The sequence below is a fragment of the Fusarium keratoplasticum genome, chromosome 3 (genome assembly GCF_025433545.1).
Source record: "Fusarium keratoplasticum isolate Fu6.1 chromosome 3, whole genome shotgun sequence".
Taxonomy (NCBI): domain Eukaryota; kingdom Fungi; phylum Ascomycota; class Sordariomycetes; order Hypocreales; family Nectriaceae; genus Fusarium; species Fusarium keratoplasticum.
Window position 1 is genome coordinate 3,225,727 of NC_070531.1, and position 19,700 is coordinate 3,245,426.

At 51.8% G+C, this 19,700-nt stretch overlaps 8 protein-coding genes across 8 annotated transcripts; 4 read left to right on the forward strand and 4 right to left on the reverse strand.

The window, feature by feature from the left end:
- Positions 1-868: 868 nt before the first annotated feature.
- On the forward strand, positions 869-1,998 carry NCS57_00432600 (uncharacterized protein; the record flags this gene model as incomplete). The annotated part of the gene is made up of 2 exons (XM_053054289.1): positions 869-1,216; positions 1,279-1,998. The coding sequence occupies 2 exons, from the start codon at positions 869-871 to the stop codon at positions 1,996-1,998; spliced, it is 1,068 nt and encodes a 355-aa protein (XP_052916449.1).
- Positions 1,999-2,800: 802 nt separating this feature from the next.
- NCS57_00432700 (uncharacterized protein) lies at positions 2,801-3,667 on the forward strand (the record flags this gene model as incomplete). The annotated part of the gene is made up of 2 exons (XM_053054290.1): positions 2,801-3,403; positions 3,455-3,667. 2 exons carry the CDS (start codon positions 2,801-2,803, stop codon positions 3,665-3,667), a joined length of 816 nt encoding a protein of 271 aa, XP_052916450.1.
- Positions 3,668-4,985: 1,318 nt separating this feature from the next.
- On the forward strand, positions 4,986-6,018 carry NCS57_00432800 (uncharacterized protein; the record flags this gene model as incomplete). The annotated part of the gene is made up of 2 exons (XM_053054291.1): positions 4,986-5,170; positions 5,223-6,018. 2 exons carry the CDS (start codon positions 4,986-4,988, stop codon positions 6,016-6,018), a joined length of 981 nt encoding a protein of 326 aa, XP_052916451.1.
- Positions 6,019-6,257: 239 nt separating this feature from the next.
- Positions 6,258-7,955, reverse strand: NCS57_00432900 (uncharacterized protein; the record flags this gene model as incomplete). Its single annotated transcript, XM_053054292.1, has 6 exons — positions 6,258-6,472; positions 6,542-6,889; positions 6,935-7,061; positions 7,129-7,267; positions 7,321-7,571; positions 7,632-7,955. 6 exons carry the CDS (start codon positions 7,953-7,955, stop codon positions 6,258-6,260), a joined length of 1,404 nt encoding a protein of 467 aa, XP_052916452.1.
- A 907-nt stretch (positions 7,956-8,862) lies between these two features.
- Positions 8,863-10,360, reverse strand: NCS57_00433000 (Protein kinase domain-containing protein; the record flags this gene model as incomplete). Its single annotated transcript, XM_053054293.1, has 4 exons — positions 10,077-10,360; positions 9,681-10,030; positions 9,320-9,627; positions 8,863-9,270 (listed from the first exon to the last, which is right to left on the reverse strand). The coding sequence occupies exons 1-4, from the start codon at positions 10,340-10,342 to the stop codon at positions 8,863-8,865; spliced, it is 1,332 nt and encodes a 443-aa protein (XP_052916453.1). The 5' UTR covers positions 10,343-10,360.
- Positions 10,361-12,046: 1,686 nt separating this feature from the next.
- Positions 12,047-12,909, forward strand: NCS57_00433100 (N-acetyltransferase domain-containing protein; the record flags this gene model as incomplete). Its single annotated transcript, XM_053054294.1, has 4 exons — positions 12,047-12,220; positions 12,276-12,341; positions 12,395-12,733; positions 12,781-12,909. The coding sequence occupies 4 exons, from the start codon at positions 12,047-12,049 to the stop codon at positions 12,907-12,909; spliced, it is 708 nt and encodes a 235-aa protein (XP_052916454.1).
- A 197-nt stretch (positions 12,910-13,106) lies between these two features.
- Positions 13,107-15,393, reverse strand: NCS57_00433200 (uncharacterized protein; the record flags this gene model as incomplete). Its single annotated transcript, XM_053054295.1, has 5 exons — positions 13,107-13,166; positions 13,231-13,347; positions 13,405-13,845; positions 13,906-15,269; positions 15,318-15,393. The coding sequence occupies 5 exons, from the start codon at positions 15,391-15,393 to the stop codon at positions 13,107-13,109; spliced, it is 2,058 nt and encodes a 685-aa protein (XP_052916455.1).
- A 600-nt stretch (positions 15,394-15,993) lies between these two features.
- Positions 15,994-17,585, reverse strand: NCS57_00433300 (uncharacterized protein; the record flags this gene model as incomplete). Its single annotated transcript, XM_053054296.1, has 3 exons — positions 15,994-17,176; positions 17,236-17,330; positions 17,391-17,585. The coding sequence occupies 3 exons, from the start codon at positions 17,583-17,585 to the stop codon at positions 15,994-15,996; spliced, it is 1,473 nt and encodes a 490-aa protein (XP_052916456.1).
- Positions 17,586-19,700: the final 2,115 nt, after the last annotated feature.

Genomic DNA, 19,700 nt, shown 5'->3' on the forward strand with positions numbered 1-19,700 from the left:
GGAGAAAACGGCTGTTGAAGTGATCTGAGCTGTGTTGGAATCTTGACCCGGTTTCATGGAGGACTTGGCCATGTCTTATACTTGCCCGCTTCGCCGTTCTCCTGGACCAAAACCCTTCTGAAGTCGACATGAACCAAAGCCAGCGTGAGTGACAAGGATTGAATCCCTATTTTAAGCCTCAGCGGTACCAGAATCATCTTAGATGGTGGCCTGCTCTTGAAAGCGGAGCGGCGAGATCGTCAACCAGGCCCAACGCATGAGATGATAACCTGAGCCTGAAACAGATCAGGACCAACAGACTGTATTTCCATTATCAAAACACTCCAAGGTAACTAGTATTCTCAAAAAAGGAAGGCCGAGGTGAAATTTCCTTGCGCCATTCTCGGGAGAAGAATCGCCGTCTTGTTGGTTGCAACCGCCCAGGGCTTGCTCAGCCTTTATGAGACCCATCAGCTGGCCAGACATAGGCCCGGACCCGGGCGACCGAAGAGAAGCAGGCCAATCATCCCCGCGGCTTCATTCTCTAGCATGAACCATGTCGCTTTCCAAACACGAGGGGAAAGTATGGTGGCCTGGTTTGCCTGGCCTCTTGGCTGATAAGAGGAAGCCGACGCGCTTACAGCGCGGCGGGTCTTGTAAGCCCCCTGATCTCATTGGCCCGCGCCCCGCCCCCCGCCCCCCGCTTTTGTCGGCGCTTGCGGTATCGCACGTGCATGGCGATGGTCCTTAGGTCCGCCGTAGTACCCCCAGTGCGCTAATTTTAGCGCCCTGAGCTGGGGAGACGCGCACCCTCTTCTTCCTGCGAGGCCCCATCATCCCCAATTCCCAAAACCAGTGTCTTCCCTTCAGACTTCAGATTGCAGAAATCATGTCTTTAGAGCACTCGGAAACCTCATCTGCTGGGCCTCGATCCCCCTCGACCACTGATGACAGTCAGATCAGGAGCCTTTCCATCGATATCCTCGATGGCGACCATCATGATCTCTTCACCCGCGCCATCACCAGAATTCTTTTCACAGAGGTTGCCGAGCTGGCATATGCACAAATAATTGACGGCCTACCCCTAACTCGGGTCATATACGAGTCGAGAGGCGGAAAACTGCCTAAAGGCCATCCTCTCCACAGTGCTCACCAGGAGCTATGTCCAGGTATGCTGGACAAGGTGCGACAGTTCCGCGAGGAATTTGCACCTGAAATTCTAAGTATCGACTCTAGGGTGAGCTGGAAACTTCCGCGTGTTGTGTTTCTGTTAGGCGAGCTGACTTTTCTACTTGACAGCTGCTCTTTGCGTACCAAGCTGCCGCTCCGGGGTCGAGGGCATTCAATATCCGACTCATTGAATTGATGGCTGTTGCGGTTCACCAAATTGCAGTGATGCTATTCAATCTCGGCACAAGTCTACACAAAGACGACGGCATCACGGAATGGGCGCCGCCAAAGTCCAACAGGCTGTACTGGGACCACAACCCAGACGGGCCACTCCCCACCCTCTTCAAGCACCCATGGTATGTCGACTACGATCAGTATCCTAATGGGGCTGCGGACATGGCAGGTTACTGGGCCGAGTCCCGCATCCTTGGGGGCGTTGTCGTGTTCGATCGGCGCAGACAGTCACCAGACTTTGACCCATATGCTGTCTACTTGCACTCGAACCAAACAAATGTCACATACCGGATCTTTGAGCTTCTTCCTGAGCAGAAGCAAGCCTTGATCGAATTTTTGACTGCTGATGCTGCCCCGCCGGAAAGCCCCCTCCCGATCTTGGGCCACGACATGAACCGTAATCGCGTGGATCCGGAGGAGCCCATAGAGGAGACGGGTATTTACAGGGACCTGTGGGAACGCAAAGAGTTACCTCTGGATGCGCCTGATGCGGCTAGAATGAGGGATGTGTGGGATGTGCTCGATTTTCCAACACAGGCTGATAAAGCCGCCTCTAAGAGACGGGCGATTGAACGGAGAGATAGGTATCTTCTCGGTAATGACGGCGACGCATAGTAGAGCGTCTCCGCAATGCATTATGGTTAGAACATCAAACATTGGGAATTGATCTGCTATCCTAATCCTTGCTCTGATATACTCTTGTTGGGGGATGAAATCGAGAACCCTGCGAGCTTTATTTCGGTCTCGGTCCGAGTTCAAATAGTTAGGGGCCATCTTCAGTCGCCTGGCAGGTTGTGAGTAAACTGGTAGAGGCGCAACTAGGGTTGATGACCTGCTGCATGACATTTAGTGTTTATCGAAAGGTAAAATTCAAGGACTTTGAGCTACAACATCGAACGTGTCTTTTGCCTTGAGCCCGTTAAGCTTTGCGTGGCTTACACCGGGGCATGTGTTTGGCTTAGAGTTTTCCCATGTTTCTTCAACAAGCTCTCGAGTTGCACATATGACTGTGCTTACAGCCGAATTCAAGCTCCAGGAGTCATACTTGAGAGTCCCATATTGCCCCGAATCATTCCATCTCTGTACGCTTTCCACAAACTATTCTTTCACACTTCCATCACTTACCGCGCAGTTTCACAACACGGGCTATGAATGAAGTACTGCTCTCGGCCCACTCAAGGACGAGATTCTTGCTTAAATGCTTCAGGCCACGTACGTGCGGTATATGCCATGGGGTGTTTCGGCGTTCGCTCGGCCAGGTCGTTGTTCGCAAGTGATTTTCACAAGGGCCCTTCGCCCTATGGTTTGATGGTATTTGGGAGGGTATCTTGCTTACTTTTGTCTAGTCTCCTGTGAAAACTACCCGGTTGGCCCCTGGAAAATGGAAGTGATGGACACCGAGAGCGTGCCCACAACCATGAATGGATCCTATCTCTATGATTATGAATCCCCTTGTGTTGAGGTCCACGAGCGCTGCTACGGGTTTATATCCACTCTCAAATCTCCAAGGAAAGCAAAGAAAGGACCAAACTTCATTGGAAGAGTCGTGAGCTCGTTCATGGTCGGAGAAAATAACCCGGACGCTCGTATTCCCGATCCTTGGGGATTTTCCCACGATCTCCTGGCCGTGGTGTGCAACAAGCTTAACTTTCCTGGTCTGGCGAGACTCCCCGTAGAGGTTTTGGTCATCATTCAAGAATACTCGAACGAAGCGCCGCTGTGGTGTTTTGCGAGAGCGGTGGCTCTGAGGACGGAGCTGTTCTCGATGCCACAGGGAACCAAGATGACCTGGTTTAAACTGTCTAATGTTGTGTCCTGGACTCGAGGAGACGAGGCCCCAAAGCTTGAACGGCGACACAGCAACTACACCCGGGTCACCTTGGATCACCATGGCATTAGCAGGGTGGAGGCTCTCGCTGACTACCCGGAACCGCTGAGCGAAAAACGAAGCGGTTCGACCAAGTTTATCGTCGCTAAACGAGAGAGAATGAAATCTTTCGAGCTTGAGATCTACTTCCAGGTAATGTAAAAGTTGGGAGAAGAACTGTAACGCCGAGCTAATGACGGACAGGACGGTCTCGCATGGCTCGCAACCGAGACATATGCACGGTTCGCAATGTGGGACACTCCAACACCCCCAAAAGCTCTTCACCATCTTGAGCGTGCGAATTTCTTTGAACTCGAGTCGTGTGCCATGTCTCAACCTGGAAGCAAGTATCCGTCGCATTCAAAGACCATTGACCTTGCGACCTGCACTGGCCTGCACTGGCCTGCACTGGCCTGACATTTTTATATAAAAGCTACTCCGTGGGGCTCATCTGGCTATCCATGCCCATACTCGAACATCCCCGGGCCTTCTGGGGAAGCCTCCGCCTGATACTATGGCAGTTTACGTGCCCCTGCCACCTGGTGGGGAGATTCTATCAATGTCTATCCTGAGTGGTGACTGCAGAGGCGCAGATTGGCTTAGTTTTATGGTGAGTTGACCCATGTATCTTGAAGTTATGGAGTTTCTAAGTGTATAATAGTTCGAGACAAAACTGGCTGGGATTTTCCATGTTGGGCCTCAGCAGAGGCTCCCGTGCGAATGGCACAGCAAGGCGCCTAAAGCGCTCATTTACGATCAAGAGACATTGAGCCATAGGCCTATGATTTCTATTTACCCCATCAGTAAAGGATCGCTACCTCATATCTTCCATCGGCTGGGCCAGAACGGCCTAAACGGCTGTATGGGCATGTTATGGTCATGGGCCCCCTTGAAGAACATGGCCCGCGTTGATGTATATCACGACGAGAGAGGTAATCTCCTGGGTATGCACATTTACTATGAGAATGGAGCTCAGAGGACGGTTGGAGAGTGTTGTGTTGGTTTTCAGCCCTACAGGAGCTGGACGAAGCCGTCGGCTCTGTACTGGAGCCAACCGGGCACTAGCTCCTGGGTTCAGGTGGTGTTTGATGACGATCCGACGGGAGGAGATTCGGAAAATGGGTGGAATCGGGCTGATTTAGTTGGAGAGGTGCATATCTGTATGTCTGGGTATCGCCAATATTTCGAGGTACTGCCAGCTGGAAGTTGGCGCGGAGTGTGATGGGGAAAAAAGGCAGGGGCCTCCCTGGATATGCTCTAATGCAGTTAGTCATTAGATTCTACTCTCTTCAGAGTGCTTTCGGTATCGATCTTATCGAAATATGTTTGGAACATGTGCGTTATATGCGGAAGAGGAGTGGTACCAAGGTCATCACCTCTCGGCAGTGCTCACAAGTGACGGGCACTTGCTAGCAGTTTTTTCCGCCTTTCACCACTGCACCATGTTTGTACCTCCATCTGAGCAGACAAAAGCCATTCTGAGCTAAAGACGGTGTCGATTTTATTGTTGCTCAAGAAACGGCAGGTGCGATTTGTACGACTTGACCTCGAGGCTGAAGCGGGGTGCAGAGACACACTGCGCCGATTACCTAAGGGGAGACGACAGTTTTGCTGCTTCACCTTTTCTTTTTCACCTCTTCACATCATCTGCTTTTCCCTCCGGCATTTCCATCTTCTAGCCTTGGGCAACCCTCCTCTTCTCTCCTTCTCTTCCCCGTGTCATCACCACCTCACCATGGGCCAGGACTGGAAGCTGATCAACATCGACAAGAAGCGCCAGCTTCGCCACATCGGCCAGCCCAAGCTTTTGGAGATCCTCAAGAGCACCTCGGGCGAACAGCTGGTTGGACTTCTGGCCAATCCCTCGTGGCTGAGATTCCAGATCCCCGCCGAGAAAGCCATCCCCGCGAAGAAGAGAAAGTGCGTTTGACCCTTCCCCCCGTCGACCACAATACTGACCTCAGTACGCAAGCCACGACTCGGCTCTCGTCAATCTCCCTCAAAACGTCATCGACTTGATCGTTGCCCTCCTCTACGAATGCCGACACGATGCCGACCTCATCTGCCTTTCCGTCACCTGCAGCTACTTCTTCCGACTTATCGCCCATCTGATTCAGGCAGCCATCTCGGAGGACATCGGGCAGTGGGCTGGCGACCGACTCATTCTCATCAGCGAAAGGGCTGTCGGCTACCCTCCCGAGATTGCGACCGTCCTGGAAAGGTTCCAGTGGGACAGCGATGGAACCAACCCACTGCATGGAATGGGCGAACAGGCCGTGGCCGAGGGTCACCACTCGACCTTGGCATCCCTCGTCAAGGAGCAGCCATTCGAGGTATGGGGCAGAGCACTCGATAATGTGCGTGAGCGACTGGACCAGAAGCAGGAGGTTTCGTTGCCATTTAAGCGTTTGATGAAACTCCTGATGCACAACCCCCACTTCCCAAGCAGCCACCGACCAGCCGTGCTCCGCAACCTCACGACCAAGCAGTTCATCAGCGACGATGCTCTCGCCCGGTCCAACTTTTCCTACAGCCTAGGAGAGGTGCTGCTGTGCTACATCACCTGGGGCGAGGAGGCTGTCCAAGACGAACGGGTGAGGCTGCCCATGAAGGGGGAGTGGGCTGGTCATCGGTTCGACATCACTACGAGGGAGAAGGTGAGCGGATGGGAGGACGTGAGTCAGCAGGTCATCAAGAGAATGATGATGGCGACAAGAGAGGAGAGGAAGACTGGCAGACGGGTGGACGGGAAGATTTGGGGAATCTAGATGTCACAGGTCAGCTCCACGTTGTTCTTCAGAGGGAACTCGGTCGGAGAGATACAGAGTAGAGTGTCTCTGCCATGTTTTCGGCCATGCCACGATTGTAAAATATCCTCAGCAAGCTAGCGTCGTTTTATTCGTCGTCCATGAACGACATCCGTAATCTCAAAAGCGAAGTTACTAAATTACAGGAACGAAAATGAACATGCCCATCAGCCCCCTTCTCTGTCTCCGTGACCCCAACACTAACCCACCTTGGCGAGAAACGCATCGAGGCACCGGCCCTGTATCTCAGGGGTCTCGTCATGGAAATTGACGCCCAAAGAGTACAGGACCGTCTGGCGCTCGGTCGCGGTCATGAACTCTGGCGGCATCTTGAGCACCCGAACGCAGAACCTGGCCGCCAAGGCGCCCTGGGTGACCCTCAGATCGTTGATCTTCCTGTCGGTTCTCTTGTTGACTACAAAGACGACGTGTCAGTACACGATGCGGGTGACGCGGGATAAAGGTTGAATGAGAAATATCTTACAGAATCTGAGCGAGTGATATTCGACAAAGTTGATCAGCGCAACCAAGAGCGATAAGAGCAACATGCCGAGACTGTTCTTCCAGTAGATCGTGTACTGATACCTTTGATCAAAATAAGCCCACTTGTCCATCGCCCAATCCCAACCGAGCTCGTCGAATTCTTTACGCTTGTTCCAGAAGTAAACGCAGGCGATAAACGACACGAAAGGGGATGCGAGGCAGAGGATGCGGATGGCCGTCCTGAAGAACCGCTCTAGGTACTGTTCTCGCTCTTTTCTGTAGAATGGGACAATCTGGAAAGCGATGGACGTCTGAGCGATGCTGAGATACAGATCCTGGTTTCCAACGGCTGTTTCAGTGAGCATGTGTTTGTGAGAACTGTCATTAAACTCACCACCTGGCTCAAAAAGCTTCTTGCAGTCCAGCTCAAGAGCGGTTTCAAGCTCTTGATAGCACTTGAAAGCGGCTGAAGACCTGTCGTAGGCTGTCTTCCTTCGGCTTTTGGAAACTACCCTGACAACCTGTGGCCCACGGTTAGCCGACCTTGGACATGGTAGGTGACGGAGATGTTGCTACCCCTGCTGTTACAGCCTTCCTGGAGAGCCATGTCCCGATTGCGAGCCACTCATCTTGCAAGTCACGTCCTTGAACAGCCTTGATAGCAAGTTCTCCGATGCGCTTGTAAGCAAGTTTGCGAGTGTACTTATCTACATTGGAGATTTGATGGCTAACGGTTACCTATGTTAGCATGAGCTATCTTTTAATGGCATAGGCACTTGCATGATTCCGGCCACAACATCGGGGTCCACGACCAAGGCCTGAAGAAGTCGGGCATGTGTGTACTTGGTAATGGCGTAGCGATCAACAGATTCGCCGAAAGGAAACATGGTTACACACTGCGCTTCCTTTCTAGCCTCATTGAAGAAGTCTTGGATGATGGGTGGCAGAGTCTGATGGAAGAACACTCGCAGGAGCTCCTCGGGGGCAGTGTCATGGCCCCCCCGGAACACGGGCTGGTATTTGAAATCAACCTAAAGGCAAGAATAATGAACAACAACGTTCAAGAAGCTCTCGGACTACCGGATGCTCACCACGGCGGGCACAAACTCATCCCTGCGGTTCCTCCCAGTAGAGGCAGAATTTGCTGGTTGGACGAGCCAGCCCGGAAGATCGACTTTTGAAAGTTTCTCGGTAAGGGAGCGGGTGAATGCAAAGTTTCTGCCTGCCTTGGAAAAGTGCCAAACTTGCAGTCGGATGAGAGGCGGGACCCTGTGAGCAGGCATCCCGGCTTGTGGAGGCGACGACGACGACGACTCGGCAGGCACAGGAGAGGAACTCTGAACGGTCTCCGCAGCTTGTCGAGAGGTCGATGAGGCCGCGGTAGGCACCTTGACACACATTTCTATGAAAGACATTTCGATAAACGGTAGAGGGGAGTTTGGGTGTGTTGGGTGCCAAAGAGTCGGAAGATAGCGCCTATTTAGGGAGCTTAGACAAATGCCAGAGGCAACATGAATGGCACAGCCAAGAATGAAAAGGAGAGCCATCTGCAGGCCTGTCTGTAAGAACCAAAGACATATGGGGATGGACCAAGTAAGGGAGAAGGCGACTGTCTCGCAGAACAAAGAAACTAGAGGAGGGGTTGTTCGGCTCGGGTTTTGGTGTGTTGGCCTTTGCAGCTTGACCATGCCGCCACAAGGATGGAGAGACAAAGACGAGTAAACATGTGATGGTCATGAATTGGCGGAACAAAGGAGTTACATGCAAGCAATGAGATGGATTGACGAGTCAAGAACTAACAATAGATACAGCGCCGGGACTTACCCAGAATTGCAGGAGAAGTGTGGTGTCATTTACTGCAAGGTCAGTTTTATGATGGCTTGTGCTTTGTCTTGACTGGAGCCCGAAGGAGGTTTTCGAGCCTTTTGGTGTGTACTGAGTGAATGGACGAGTCCTTGGTGTTTCCAAGCTAACTGTTTTAGCTGCGCTCGATACTTGACAAAGGCTTTGGATAGGTAAGATGAATTGTTTGCAACTTGGACACTTTATTTACTTATTGTAATTTGCCAAGTGTCCTGTTAGAAAGGACCTTGGTACCCTGACGATTGGATTTCACTCTTAGCCAGGCACTTATCGCATATAGGAAGAATAGCCTAAGAGATAGTAATATTACACTTCGTGTTCTGGCTGACTCTCCTTACCAGCAAGATAATATTGAGATCTTCCTACAATTTCTCTCACGATTCATTAACCTATCCCAACCCACAACGCCGAAACCCAAGACCAAACTCCAAGCCAAATCTCAAAAGAGCCATTTCATTCTCAGGTCAGGCGCGTGTCCTCGAGATATCCAAACCCACAGGGCCTATTACGGCCGATCGACTTGAGCCAAGGGTCATCGAGCAGCTCCTTGGCCGTAGCACGCTGCTCAGGCAGCCATGTCAACATGCGACGGGCAAAGTTGATAAAGAGTGCTCGCTCTTGGCCCTCGAGCATGGGCGTCGAGTTTTCGAGCGTGAACATGTCGTCGGGGATGAGCTCGGGGTACCGAAATTTGCCCTGCTCGTTGTAGTACTTGGACAGAGTTCCTCGGTCGGCGCGGGCGAGAAGATCTGAGGGTGGAGGGCCGAGGAGGCGAATCATTTGGGCGAAGCGGGTTTTGTTGGAGAAGTTGCAGTGGCCGGGAATACGGCCGCTAAGTAGGTTGACGTCTCCAAGGAGCTCCCATAGCTGAGACCGAGTTAGATATGCTGTATTGCTGAGAGAGGAGGGTACATACCACAAGGCCCAAGTTCCAGATATCGGCAGAGTAAGTCCAGCCAGCTCGGAGCATCACCTCGGGGGCGGTGTACTCTCGGGGCTGGATGTCATGGTTGTGTTTCATGCTACCGTGGACAGCGAGACCAAAGTCTGTGAGCTTGACGTAGGTGACGTCTCCCCTTAGATGGCCGAAACTATTACGTGACTCGTAAATAGGACGACCGCTCCTTTGGATGCAGGGCGCTGGATTGGCTGTCTGGCGGATGGCGTACTCTTCAAGAACGCCAGTATCTTCGAAAGGAACCATGAAGTGGTCGCCCTTGAGATCTGTGACAGGGTTGAGTATGATGCGTGGACGATTTGGTTCACGTGAGACTCACCAGTGTGAATGATGCCGGCCTCAGAGTGCAGATAGTCAAGTGACTTGAGAATACTTGGTAGGACAGCCTTGATGGTGCGTGGCTGAACCCAGCTTGTGAGGCCACTCTGCTGTCCCAACATCCAGAGCGGTTGCCGCAGAGGCTCCATGGCCATGCATAGGTGAGTGCCATGAGGCCCTTCGACCTCGAAAGAGTCAAGGACGCCGCGGATGTACTCGCGACCGGGGTGCGACGTTGGGACAGAGAAGATATGGTCTGTCAGGTCAAGCTCCTTACGGGCCGCGGCCCGAACCGCTGGAGTGTTGTTTGTGATCTTGAGAGAGACGTAGCGGTCATTTTGCCAAGGGAGCCTGAGATTGTTAGAGTCAATGATGACGTATGCGAGAGGATGCCCACCAAGATGTAGCCCTCGCAAGCCAAACAGTGGAACCGGTTCCCCATCCCAGCTTGGAGATGAGCTCATATTTTCCACCAAGTGTCTCACCGATACGCGCAGGGTAAAAGTTCCTTGGATTGTAGTTGCCGCAGTTCTCCTCCTCAAAAGGCTTGCCGCTGCGCATGGATGAGAGTTTTCTCAGACTCCGCTCACAGATGGTGACGCCGATGCGGGGGTTACGGGCGAGGGTCCGACATAGAGCCGGGGCGACGAGTCCGTACCGCATGCTGAATTTGTATATCAGTTGTTGATGTTGGAAGAAAGAATTGTTGAATGTTTTGATTCTCGGCAATGTCGTTAAGCCGAGGTGGTCGCGTATAAGTGAGACAGACAAGCTAACTCGAGCTTCTCCACGATCGACAAACTCTAGAAAAGCCTTTCCAATTCCGGGGCAATGAGGGGCCAACTGAGAGCTTATAAGAAGCTACCCACACACGTTAATTTTCCGGAGCTGACCGTGGCCTGTTTACTGAGGCATTGTCTTCTGCATTCGGAGCATGTCGGCTAACTGAGGCCCCGGGCAGGCGGAGGGGTTGGTTGCCTTGGCATCATGAACTTTTATTGCTTTTTTTTGCCAATAGAAACTCCAAGTTTTGGGCTTTCTCCGCAGGAGAGGTGGAGTGAGGGATCAGGCCATGGCGCGAAAACAGGTCATGACGGCATGGGAGAGTCTGGGGGAGGGCTGAAGTACCGAAACCTGGGGATGAACGCCTGAAGTGGAGGGTGTTTGAAGCTCGACGCTGTGAACTGGGAGACGGTTGGGGTGTCTCTTCAATCTCCCTTTTATTCTCCTCATGATGCTCTACTGGCCTCTCCAACCGAGAGAAGCTCACATAAATACCAAACTTCACAGAGATCGGCATGCCGTCTCCCCCAACCCCAAAATGCCGGGGCCCCGCACCCATCATCCCCCATGTCTAGGCTGCTTGGTCTGGAGCTGCGGGGAACCTGGTGGTGTATCCTTCAATACACCCTCAGCCAGAGTCGCTGGCCATCATCACCCCACGTCGGAACGTCGCTGAGCAACTACTGGTGGTTTTTGCCATGTCCCTGACTCTCGAGCAAGCCATCGTGAGACTTGAGCAGGAAGAGGTGTGGTCTGTCACCCTATACCTCTTCTTGAATTGGAAGCCAAAATGGCTTGACCTTGCTCATTGCTTGGATGCTCGTTTCGTGTGGCATCACTCCTTGCTCGTCAGCAGTTACATTACATGCAGTATCAAATGATTCCGCGCGTCTTGCTTGTCCGGGGAAGCACACAGGATCGCCCCGTCCCCAAGCTGTCTCATTTCCCCGCATAAGACCTGGCCAGTCATTGTTTGCGCGTGACCTAGATGCCTGCAGATGGTGCTGGTATTATGTCGAAGCTATTCGCATCTTGATTCTCGATCCAGTTTGAGACTTCATTCATCCGACCTGAGTCGAAACCATATCCTGATTCAAGATGCCCAATGTCAAGGTCGCCAAAGAACCCATGTCGCTCCGAGACCGGTCCTGACTCAAGCGATGAGCTAAGAAATAACCCTGTCTGGCCGTGAAAACCTGCGGAGTCGCTTCTTCGGATCCGAGCCGGCTGCGGTGTTCCCTTTGATATGTCCATTGACAGGTTTAAACTATTAAACCCAAGGCTTGGAAAATCTCCTAGTGTCTAAGCTAAAACAGTGATTCCCGTACCTTGTGGCACCAAAAATGCTGCGCGACGCGGCCGAGAAGCCTTATTCACCTCCGCTTGCGCTATTTTGGACCAAATGTCAAAAGGCGCGCCCTTGGCGGATAAAAATATCCTCCGCGCCTCCAATGACTCACGCTAACAAAGTGACCAAGACTCGCCGACTACATCTACTGAACTGAGTCCGGTTGCGAAAAAATTATCGTAACTACGCTAATCAGCCATATTTTCCCAGGTGCAAAGGTTGACCTATCCTTCAGCATGTCTCTGGCAACTCGTCAAGATCAGCTCCTATTGGTCCCCTGGGACCCAGAATCCCCAGAGCACGTTGCGAGACTCGTTGAGCAGCGGGTGCAGTGCGGATGGAACCAGGAACTTGTTGAGAAGAAGTGGCGTGACAAGCAAAGGTCGGGACACAAGTGCATTTACTGGATTGTGAGTCTTTTACCTCTTTGATTTCAACTTGGACAGCGGGCTGAACTTTGAACAGACATTATCGCCTGAGCACCCCGAGACACAGGAGTCGCTCCAGTTACACTTTGACAAGTTCCCAGCGGTAGGCACTTCATACGCCAAGTTCATGCCGACAGATGACTGATCAGTCTCTAGGAGAAAACACCACTAGTCGACACCGCAACTACTATCCGAGCCAAGCCGCGCACGCCTAGTCAAGAGCCGATATATCCAGTCGGTCACATCTCACTAGATGACGAAAATGTAGAGGCTGCCCATCTTGGCCTAGACTTTCCGGAAACTGGCGTTTACTGGATCAAGACCTTTTACGTTTCAAAAGCCCTGCAGAGCAAAGGCATTGGTCGTGCTGCCATGGATATCGCCGAGGCCATGGCTGTCAACGAGCCGTTGTGTGCCAAGACTTTGGCACTAGACACTCTGCACAAGGATAGTGCTAACAAAATGGCCTTGGAGGAGACTGGCCAGCTACCCAAGGTATGGCTTGTAACATCGCTTTGGGACTGCAAACTGACAGGCGGTAGACAACCAACCACGAGTGGTATGAACGAAGAGGCTATCGGCTGATTCATAAGCAACATAACCATTACTGGGATGCGCATCGAGAAGCGCCGGATATGTGGACTGTGTTCCTGAGAAGAGATATTGCATAGAGTGTCTGGCAGGTTTCATTTCATACATGCCAGCTAGGTGATGGCTATAGGGGGGTTATTTATTCGCATACTTGGATTTATTTTAGACAATATAGGCTATTTATATACTCTAGTAGACACACATGGTCTAGTGACACGAAACTCGTGTATTCGCCTTAGAATACTAGACGAAGATCCCTAATTCGCGCACTATAAACTCAGTCACCCTCCACGCCTAGGGATGTCGATATTAGGCCAAGACTTTGAAATATGTGGCTCTAAAAATCAATGTTAATCCTTCACTATTGTGTAAATCAAGTCAAAAGGATAGGGCGAACTTACATGGGTAGAAAATAGGCCGACAACTTTTGAGCCGGTTGGTTTAATTGCCCTCCATCTGATCCTGTTTGACATGAGATGCTGAGGGGATGTGACCTCTCGGCCGAAATTTGTTCGGAGCTGTAGGATGTTGCGGTGGTGTTAGTGAGTGTCAATGAAAAGTCGTAGGAGGTGTACCTTCAACCCTATTACATAGCCCGACATCTCCTTGACCTCGATACCTACTAGCTCCTCGCCCCCAGTGCTGTCAATCGCCATCGAGGTTCTTTGGTAACTGTCTCTCTGTTCTCTTAGGGGGATGCTCCCAGCGGGCTCCATGTCGCCTAGATGTTGGTTCATCGAGGGATCGGCGTAGAGAAATTCCATTTTCCCGATGTATGCACCATTGAAGGTCCAAATGGCAATCTCGACTAGACTTGAGATGAAACGGCCTTCGGGTCCACCAAATAAGACAGTCCAGATGATCGGGCCGGAAGAATCTTGTGAGTGATAGTCGTCGTTTCCGTCGAACAACAGGTGATCTGGTGGTACATTGTACCAGAGACGGCTGTTTCGCCATTCATGCTTACTCGGGAGGTCCCGAGGCTTATTCCGGCTGAGTGAAACCATTTTGAAGGCCTAATGGAGTGGGTCAAGGTTAGCCAGCATTGACGTGGGATTGACAAAGGGGAAACCCACGTCGAATTCTGCGCGGACCGCAGTAATGCCTTCGTCCTCGGCCAAGTGCCACTTGGGAAAGTTTTCGGGTTCCCCTGCCCAGGGAGAAATTGCCCCATCCTCAGTAACGACGGCGATCGACCTGATACCTGACGTATCGAGAGCCAGTTGCCATCCTTGTATACGCTGGGGGGTGGAAAATCGGATGGGGACGGTTTGATCTTGGTGTATGTATCCTAGAGCATCTTGCTTTCCATCTTGGTAGATGAATATGAGACCAGACACAAAGACACCCATCCCTGTGCGAACGAGAGATACAGACACGCACTGGACTCGAAGCGGCTGCGAGGTATGAAGAGTCCGGACTCGCAAGACTCGACATCCACGGTGAAACCTCGCCTCTGGGTCAATGATTCCGCGCTTTGCCGTTTGCCAAAAGCCTTCTTCTTTTGAAGACTCAGCTGGCATGAAAGACTCGAACCAACTGTCCAACGGGGACCCATTGCAAGGGGTATTCACCATCTGGGAAACCGTTGTTTGCAGGCACTTGATAAGCTTCCAGACGCGTCTTCGACTGGCCATGTTTGGATTATCGCGACTCAAAGCTCGAACGGTAAGATATAGCAGCTTCCAAGATTTTGGAGGGTTGTGAGAAACCTCGGTTATGTGTTCAAATTGGTTACCCTGCCGGAACCGTGATGCCCAAAACGTTGCTGACAAGTTCAGCGTGGCAAAGACCAGGGACGCAAGGCGTAGGGAATGCACATCGGGAGTGGGGAGGAGGGTGAGGATCTGTTCAAGGAGCTCAGGGGCTAGGCGGGAGAATATGTCCTTCTCTAAAGAGTGATTGGCAATTGCAAGGCGGCACTGAGAAGGGTCATCCTGGAGGTGAAGGTCATTCTTGATGGCATCTGTAAGACCAGGGAGGTATAAAGGATCCGATCGGAAGTCTGGAGGGATGTAAAAAAAGTCGGGAAAGCAACTTATGAGGGTCGATACCGAGCCTCTATGACGAAATGTCGCGGCTCCCCCATAGGTATGACCCCAATTGATGATACCGTCCAAGCCAATGGGGACTGAAAGAAAGGCCCCGAAAAGGAGATTCAAATCCGGCGTAAATGTTTGATTGAGTAGGTCCCAGCAGGATGAGTGAAATGCCCATCCCCAAAACGCCTGTGGCTCTCTGACGCGGTACTCTGGAGGAATCAGGTGCTCAAGTTGGAATATCCGCAGCTCGACGTCAATCATGGGTCCTGGGCCGAGAGGGTCGTCGTAGCGCTTGTCGGCGTGTCTCGGAACTGAGTCAACGCCAACCTGGTCAAGTTCATTACAAATGCCGACCCCGGACAGCTTGACGTCGTCCCAGTGCGTGGCCTCGACCCACACTGAGAGGGGTTAGATAGCTGGCTCCTTGGAGGGTGACCATCACTCACCGGCTCTGAATTCCTGAAGCCATGGTTCATTGGGTAATCGGGTGATGGGGATTCCGCATAGGACGCAGTACCTCATGGTTGTACCCGGAGTGAGCTTCGGTGGAGAGGAGGAGTCGGTCGCGTTGGACGGCGTTTCAGGATCCCAGCCATGATTGGCATAAGCCTTAATAATCAGGCACGCACATCTCTGGCCAATCTCACCATTATCATGGAGCAATATCTGGAAAATATTGAAAGAACGGAAGTTTTTGCCAACCACTTTGTGCTTTTTCCACAACGACCCTTACCATGCCAGGCTGTGTTACTGATGTATCAAATGAGCGGGCCACTTTTGTGGCACTATCTAGGATTCTGGTGTAATAATCCATCTCAAATAAATCTGCGGGCCGTAAAGTATCGCCAGAAGATCTATGGTGAGGTTTAGAAGATCTGTGATGAGGTTCAGAAGATCTATACCCAAAGGTTAGAAGAGGACGAGATGGAAGAATGTCAGGCTACCTAGTAACTCTGACCTTTTTGACCGAACTATTGGAGCGAAGCTTGGGCGCAGGAAACGCTCGCGCTTTAATGGGCTTTTTTAAAACTTGTTTAATTACACAAGGTTTTCCCAGTAACCGATTGCATTAATATAACGACATCTAAAGCTATGTACAAGGTCCAATCTAATAAACATAGCTTAACACGCACTCTCTAGCTCAACATCGACGACGTTTCCCAGCAGGAGTATCAGATCTAGCGTGCGAGCTTTTTTCTGCAGCCGAGCGCTTCGTCTTACCTCGGGCATCGACTCAGACGTCAACTTTGCTGCAGTCAAAGCCTTCTCTCGCCGCTCTTTGTCTTGAATCCTCCTTTCCTCTTCCTGAAGGAGATCAAGGGACTCACGAATCCTTTCTAGCCGCTCGCCCTGGCCCCAATCGAAAATATTATGTACATACTTGTAGAACCTAATATATTCTTTAGGACAATAGAGGGTGAAACGATCGATTTGCGCCATGAAGTAGTTCTGATCATCCTGGCTCCAAGAGACAAATAATTGCGCCTCTGCACAGCGGATGGCAATGCTGAATACAGCGCTGTCGATTGGGTCAACAGTGGCGGCGCTTGTGCACTGCTTCAATCGACGGTTGAGGTTTTCCGCCATGTTGACGCAAGTTGCGGACCCCCCCATGCATTGGTTCGTCGCCCCCATCCAACTGCCTTGATCGCCCTTGAGTTCGACGACCAAGAAAGGGTATAGAAGTCCCCCAGAATTTGCCGACATCTCTCCGGACATTATTTTCACCGGGTCCTCCTGCTGGGGAAAGGCGCTGCCCTTCCGGTATCCAAAGAGCACGTCCGGCTTAGGGACGCAAGCATGGTGCTTGTAACCCTTTCTCTTGGGAACGCGGTGCCTGTGCATCCCTGTTCTGGGGATGCGATAAAGAGGGTTGGGCGATTGAAACGTGGGGAAAAAATGATAGAGGAAATACTCTTCTACCAGTGCCTCCAATCCAGCTGTCTTGAGGTTCTGGAGATCTTCGTCTCCCAGAACCTGGTCTTCTGATGGGCCGGGAGAATTACGGGCCTGACCCATTGTCTTTACCAAGTCGTCAATGCGGCCTGGAGTAGACTGGCTGAAGTGGATGCCGTTTCCAGCTAGGTGTACCTCCTCGTAATCGGGGTGTTCCACGTTTTTCGCCGGTACATCGGCCCCAGTAATGTTGGATCCGTCACCCAAGGTCCTTGAGGGAATCCCGGTTGAAGAGGGCATCGAAAACGCCCAGTCATTGGGGTCCCCGTGTTCTTCATTATTGGAGCCGATCTTGCACGGCTCGGTGGGACGGGGGGGCGGTCGTCGTGTGTAGGTTGCAGATGGCTTTCTGACCGGCAGCGTCTATCTCGGTTGCAACCAACGGATTGGAGCCACTCAAGAATAAACCTGTGCTTCGACTCGACGGGCTGGATGGGATCGATGAACTTCTGGGGAAATGGTACGGCTGGGGGCTTCGGTCTCGGATGCTGGAGGGTCGGTGCCTATTCAAGCAATGTCATTAGCACTTGACTCTCCCTAGAAGCGCATGCTGTCGTACGGACCTCATCAGACTCTTCACCTCCAGCTTTGGCTTGTTGGGCGTCAGTCGATCGAGACTTCTTCGCAGGCGACTGGCCGATGTCGTCGAGCTGCCGCCTTGTCGATTTCTCTTGCGTGTCTTGTGGACTGAGCAGCGGTTCTTGTGGTAGTCTCGGGCGAGAGCGCCTGGACTGAAGTCTGGTGACCCTCTTGTTCATGATGGCAAGCAATTCTTATAGAGCATGAAGGAAGAGTTGTAGGAATAACGTCCCGGCCTGGCCGACCAGAAAGTCCTTTGTTCGTCTTGACTGACCCGAGACCCCAGCAGCAAGCGCGAATGATAGACAGGGGGGGCTGCGTCTAGCGCGTCTGCCACGGTTGCCCCACACACACACGGTCGTCAAAAAACATGAGACACTAAGACCCCGAAGATGGGAGAAATATTTATCATCTAAATATAAGCAAAATATACTAAGTCTAAGGGCTAAGGCTTTTAAGAAAAGATCATAAGTAATTAAATAGTATTAGAAAGTAATCATATCATTATTTCCCTTATTTATCTCTTATTTTGCTTATGTTTAGATGAGAAATATTTCTCCCATCTTAGCTGACGCGGGCGTCTTGGTGTCTCAAGTTTTTTTACGACGTGCCCCATACGATATGGATTAAATCCCTGGAAGACCGCCGGAGAGACTGGGGATGGGGTGGTGGAGGCCGCAAGCATGGGCCTCCGGGCTGTTGGCAATCCCTCGGATTGGACAATAAGAGGGAGCAGCTTTCAGGGGTGCGAGATGCTTCTTCACTAGATTGTTCTAAAGTTCTAGCCCGGCGTTTGTGGGCGCTGAATCAGGAACTGACCCCACACTCTAAACAGGTGCCGTGTTACTGTCAGAGGATGTTTCGTTGGTGGCAGGGGAGTGGCAGGGATTGTTCCAGAAGAAGAGCATCTTGTGGGAAGAGGGTGGGCCTTGCTTGTACGCAATCTCATCGGTTCCCTCCAAGTTCAAGTTGGGATGACAGCCCAGCCCTCTGACGAGCCCGCTTTGGAGGAAGACATCCCAGTCAGTGACGGTGGGGTAGCTGTCAATCTGAGAGAGGGTTGCCACCAGACGGGATGAACCCGGGTTGCAGAACAGCTTTGGTTCTGGTAGCAAGCAAACCAGAGATCTATTTTTCGCCAGTATCCCATGACGGCGACACCGAAGTGAACCTCCCTGGCTCCTGCCAGGCCGTCAAGTTGGACTTTGCTAGCCTCTCAAGTGACTCCCAGACCTGAATCCTGTCGACCCCTAACTCGGCATATTTGGATAGTGCTGAGTCGACAGCTTCTTGGGCCGCGCCCCCGGACTCCACGGCGAAACTGAGTTGTCTCCCATCACAGCTAACTGGCGGAGTCACAGCTGCAGTCGGTGGTTGTTGACCCAAAATTCCAGCCCATGCTCTACTCTTCCTCGTAAATCAGTTGAAGGCGATGGATAGCGACTAGCTTTCAAATGTGGAGAGACACAACGTTGGGACCTTTAGCTCAGTGTCAAAACGAGGGAAAATTCGTCCATTTTCACCATCAGTATTGGATACATCTATCCAACACCAAGACAAGTACAGCTCATCCATTTAGTGCTCAGCCACTTTATTTCGGTGGCATCCTGGCCTCCAAAGAACCAGTCCTTCAATGCTTGATGAGGTCCCTTGTCAGCCACTTTCTCCTGACACCGCCACCACCATGACCACCAGTTCAATTCGCCAGTTCTGAAAACATCTCCTGGGCCCTTAAGAATGACGGCTGACGGCGAAAATACGAAAGTACGATTGGCAGACGTGGCGAGATGGTGGAACCCGTCAGCCGCCATGCCAAATGGACCAGCACAGATAACATGGCCCTTGTAGAGCCCATGTTTGATAGGTAATCAATTGAGACGGCAGGCTCGTATCACGCGCACCCGGCCGACCCGTTTCATGGTGCTGGAGCATGAGAATGCTGGTGGCACAGCATATCACCTGGATAGAGCATTTGCCGGTGGGTGGAGGAGCTCAACCACCCAGCCTGCTTCTGCCTCTCAGTCTCTGCCTTTAATTATCCGACACTGGGGCTTATTTCTCACACAAACACCGTTTGCCGTTGCAGGGGGATCTCGTGTTGCCGTATTGAAAAGTAAGCGAGTAAATCCACCCGGCTTGCTTGCACCAAGGCTGGGGCAAGAGACTCCAAGTATTCTTCGGATCTGCTGGAGGAGTGTTGGGGCCAGGGCACATATCCGGTCACATCTTGCAGGGGCTTCAGAATGAAGAGGGTGAGCCAAAATCAAGCAAGCCGAAGGCTGAATTCCACGTCT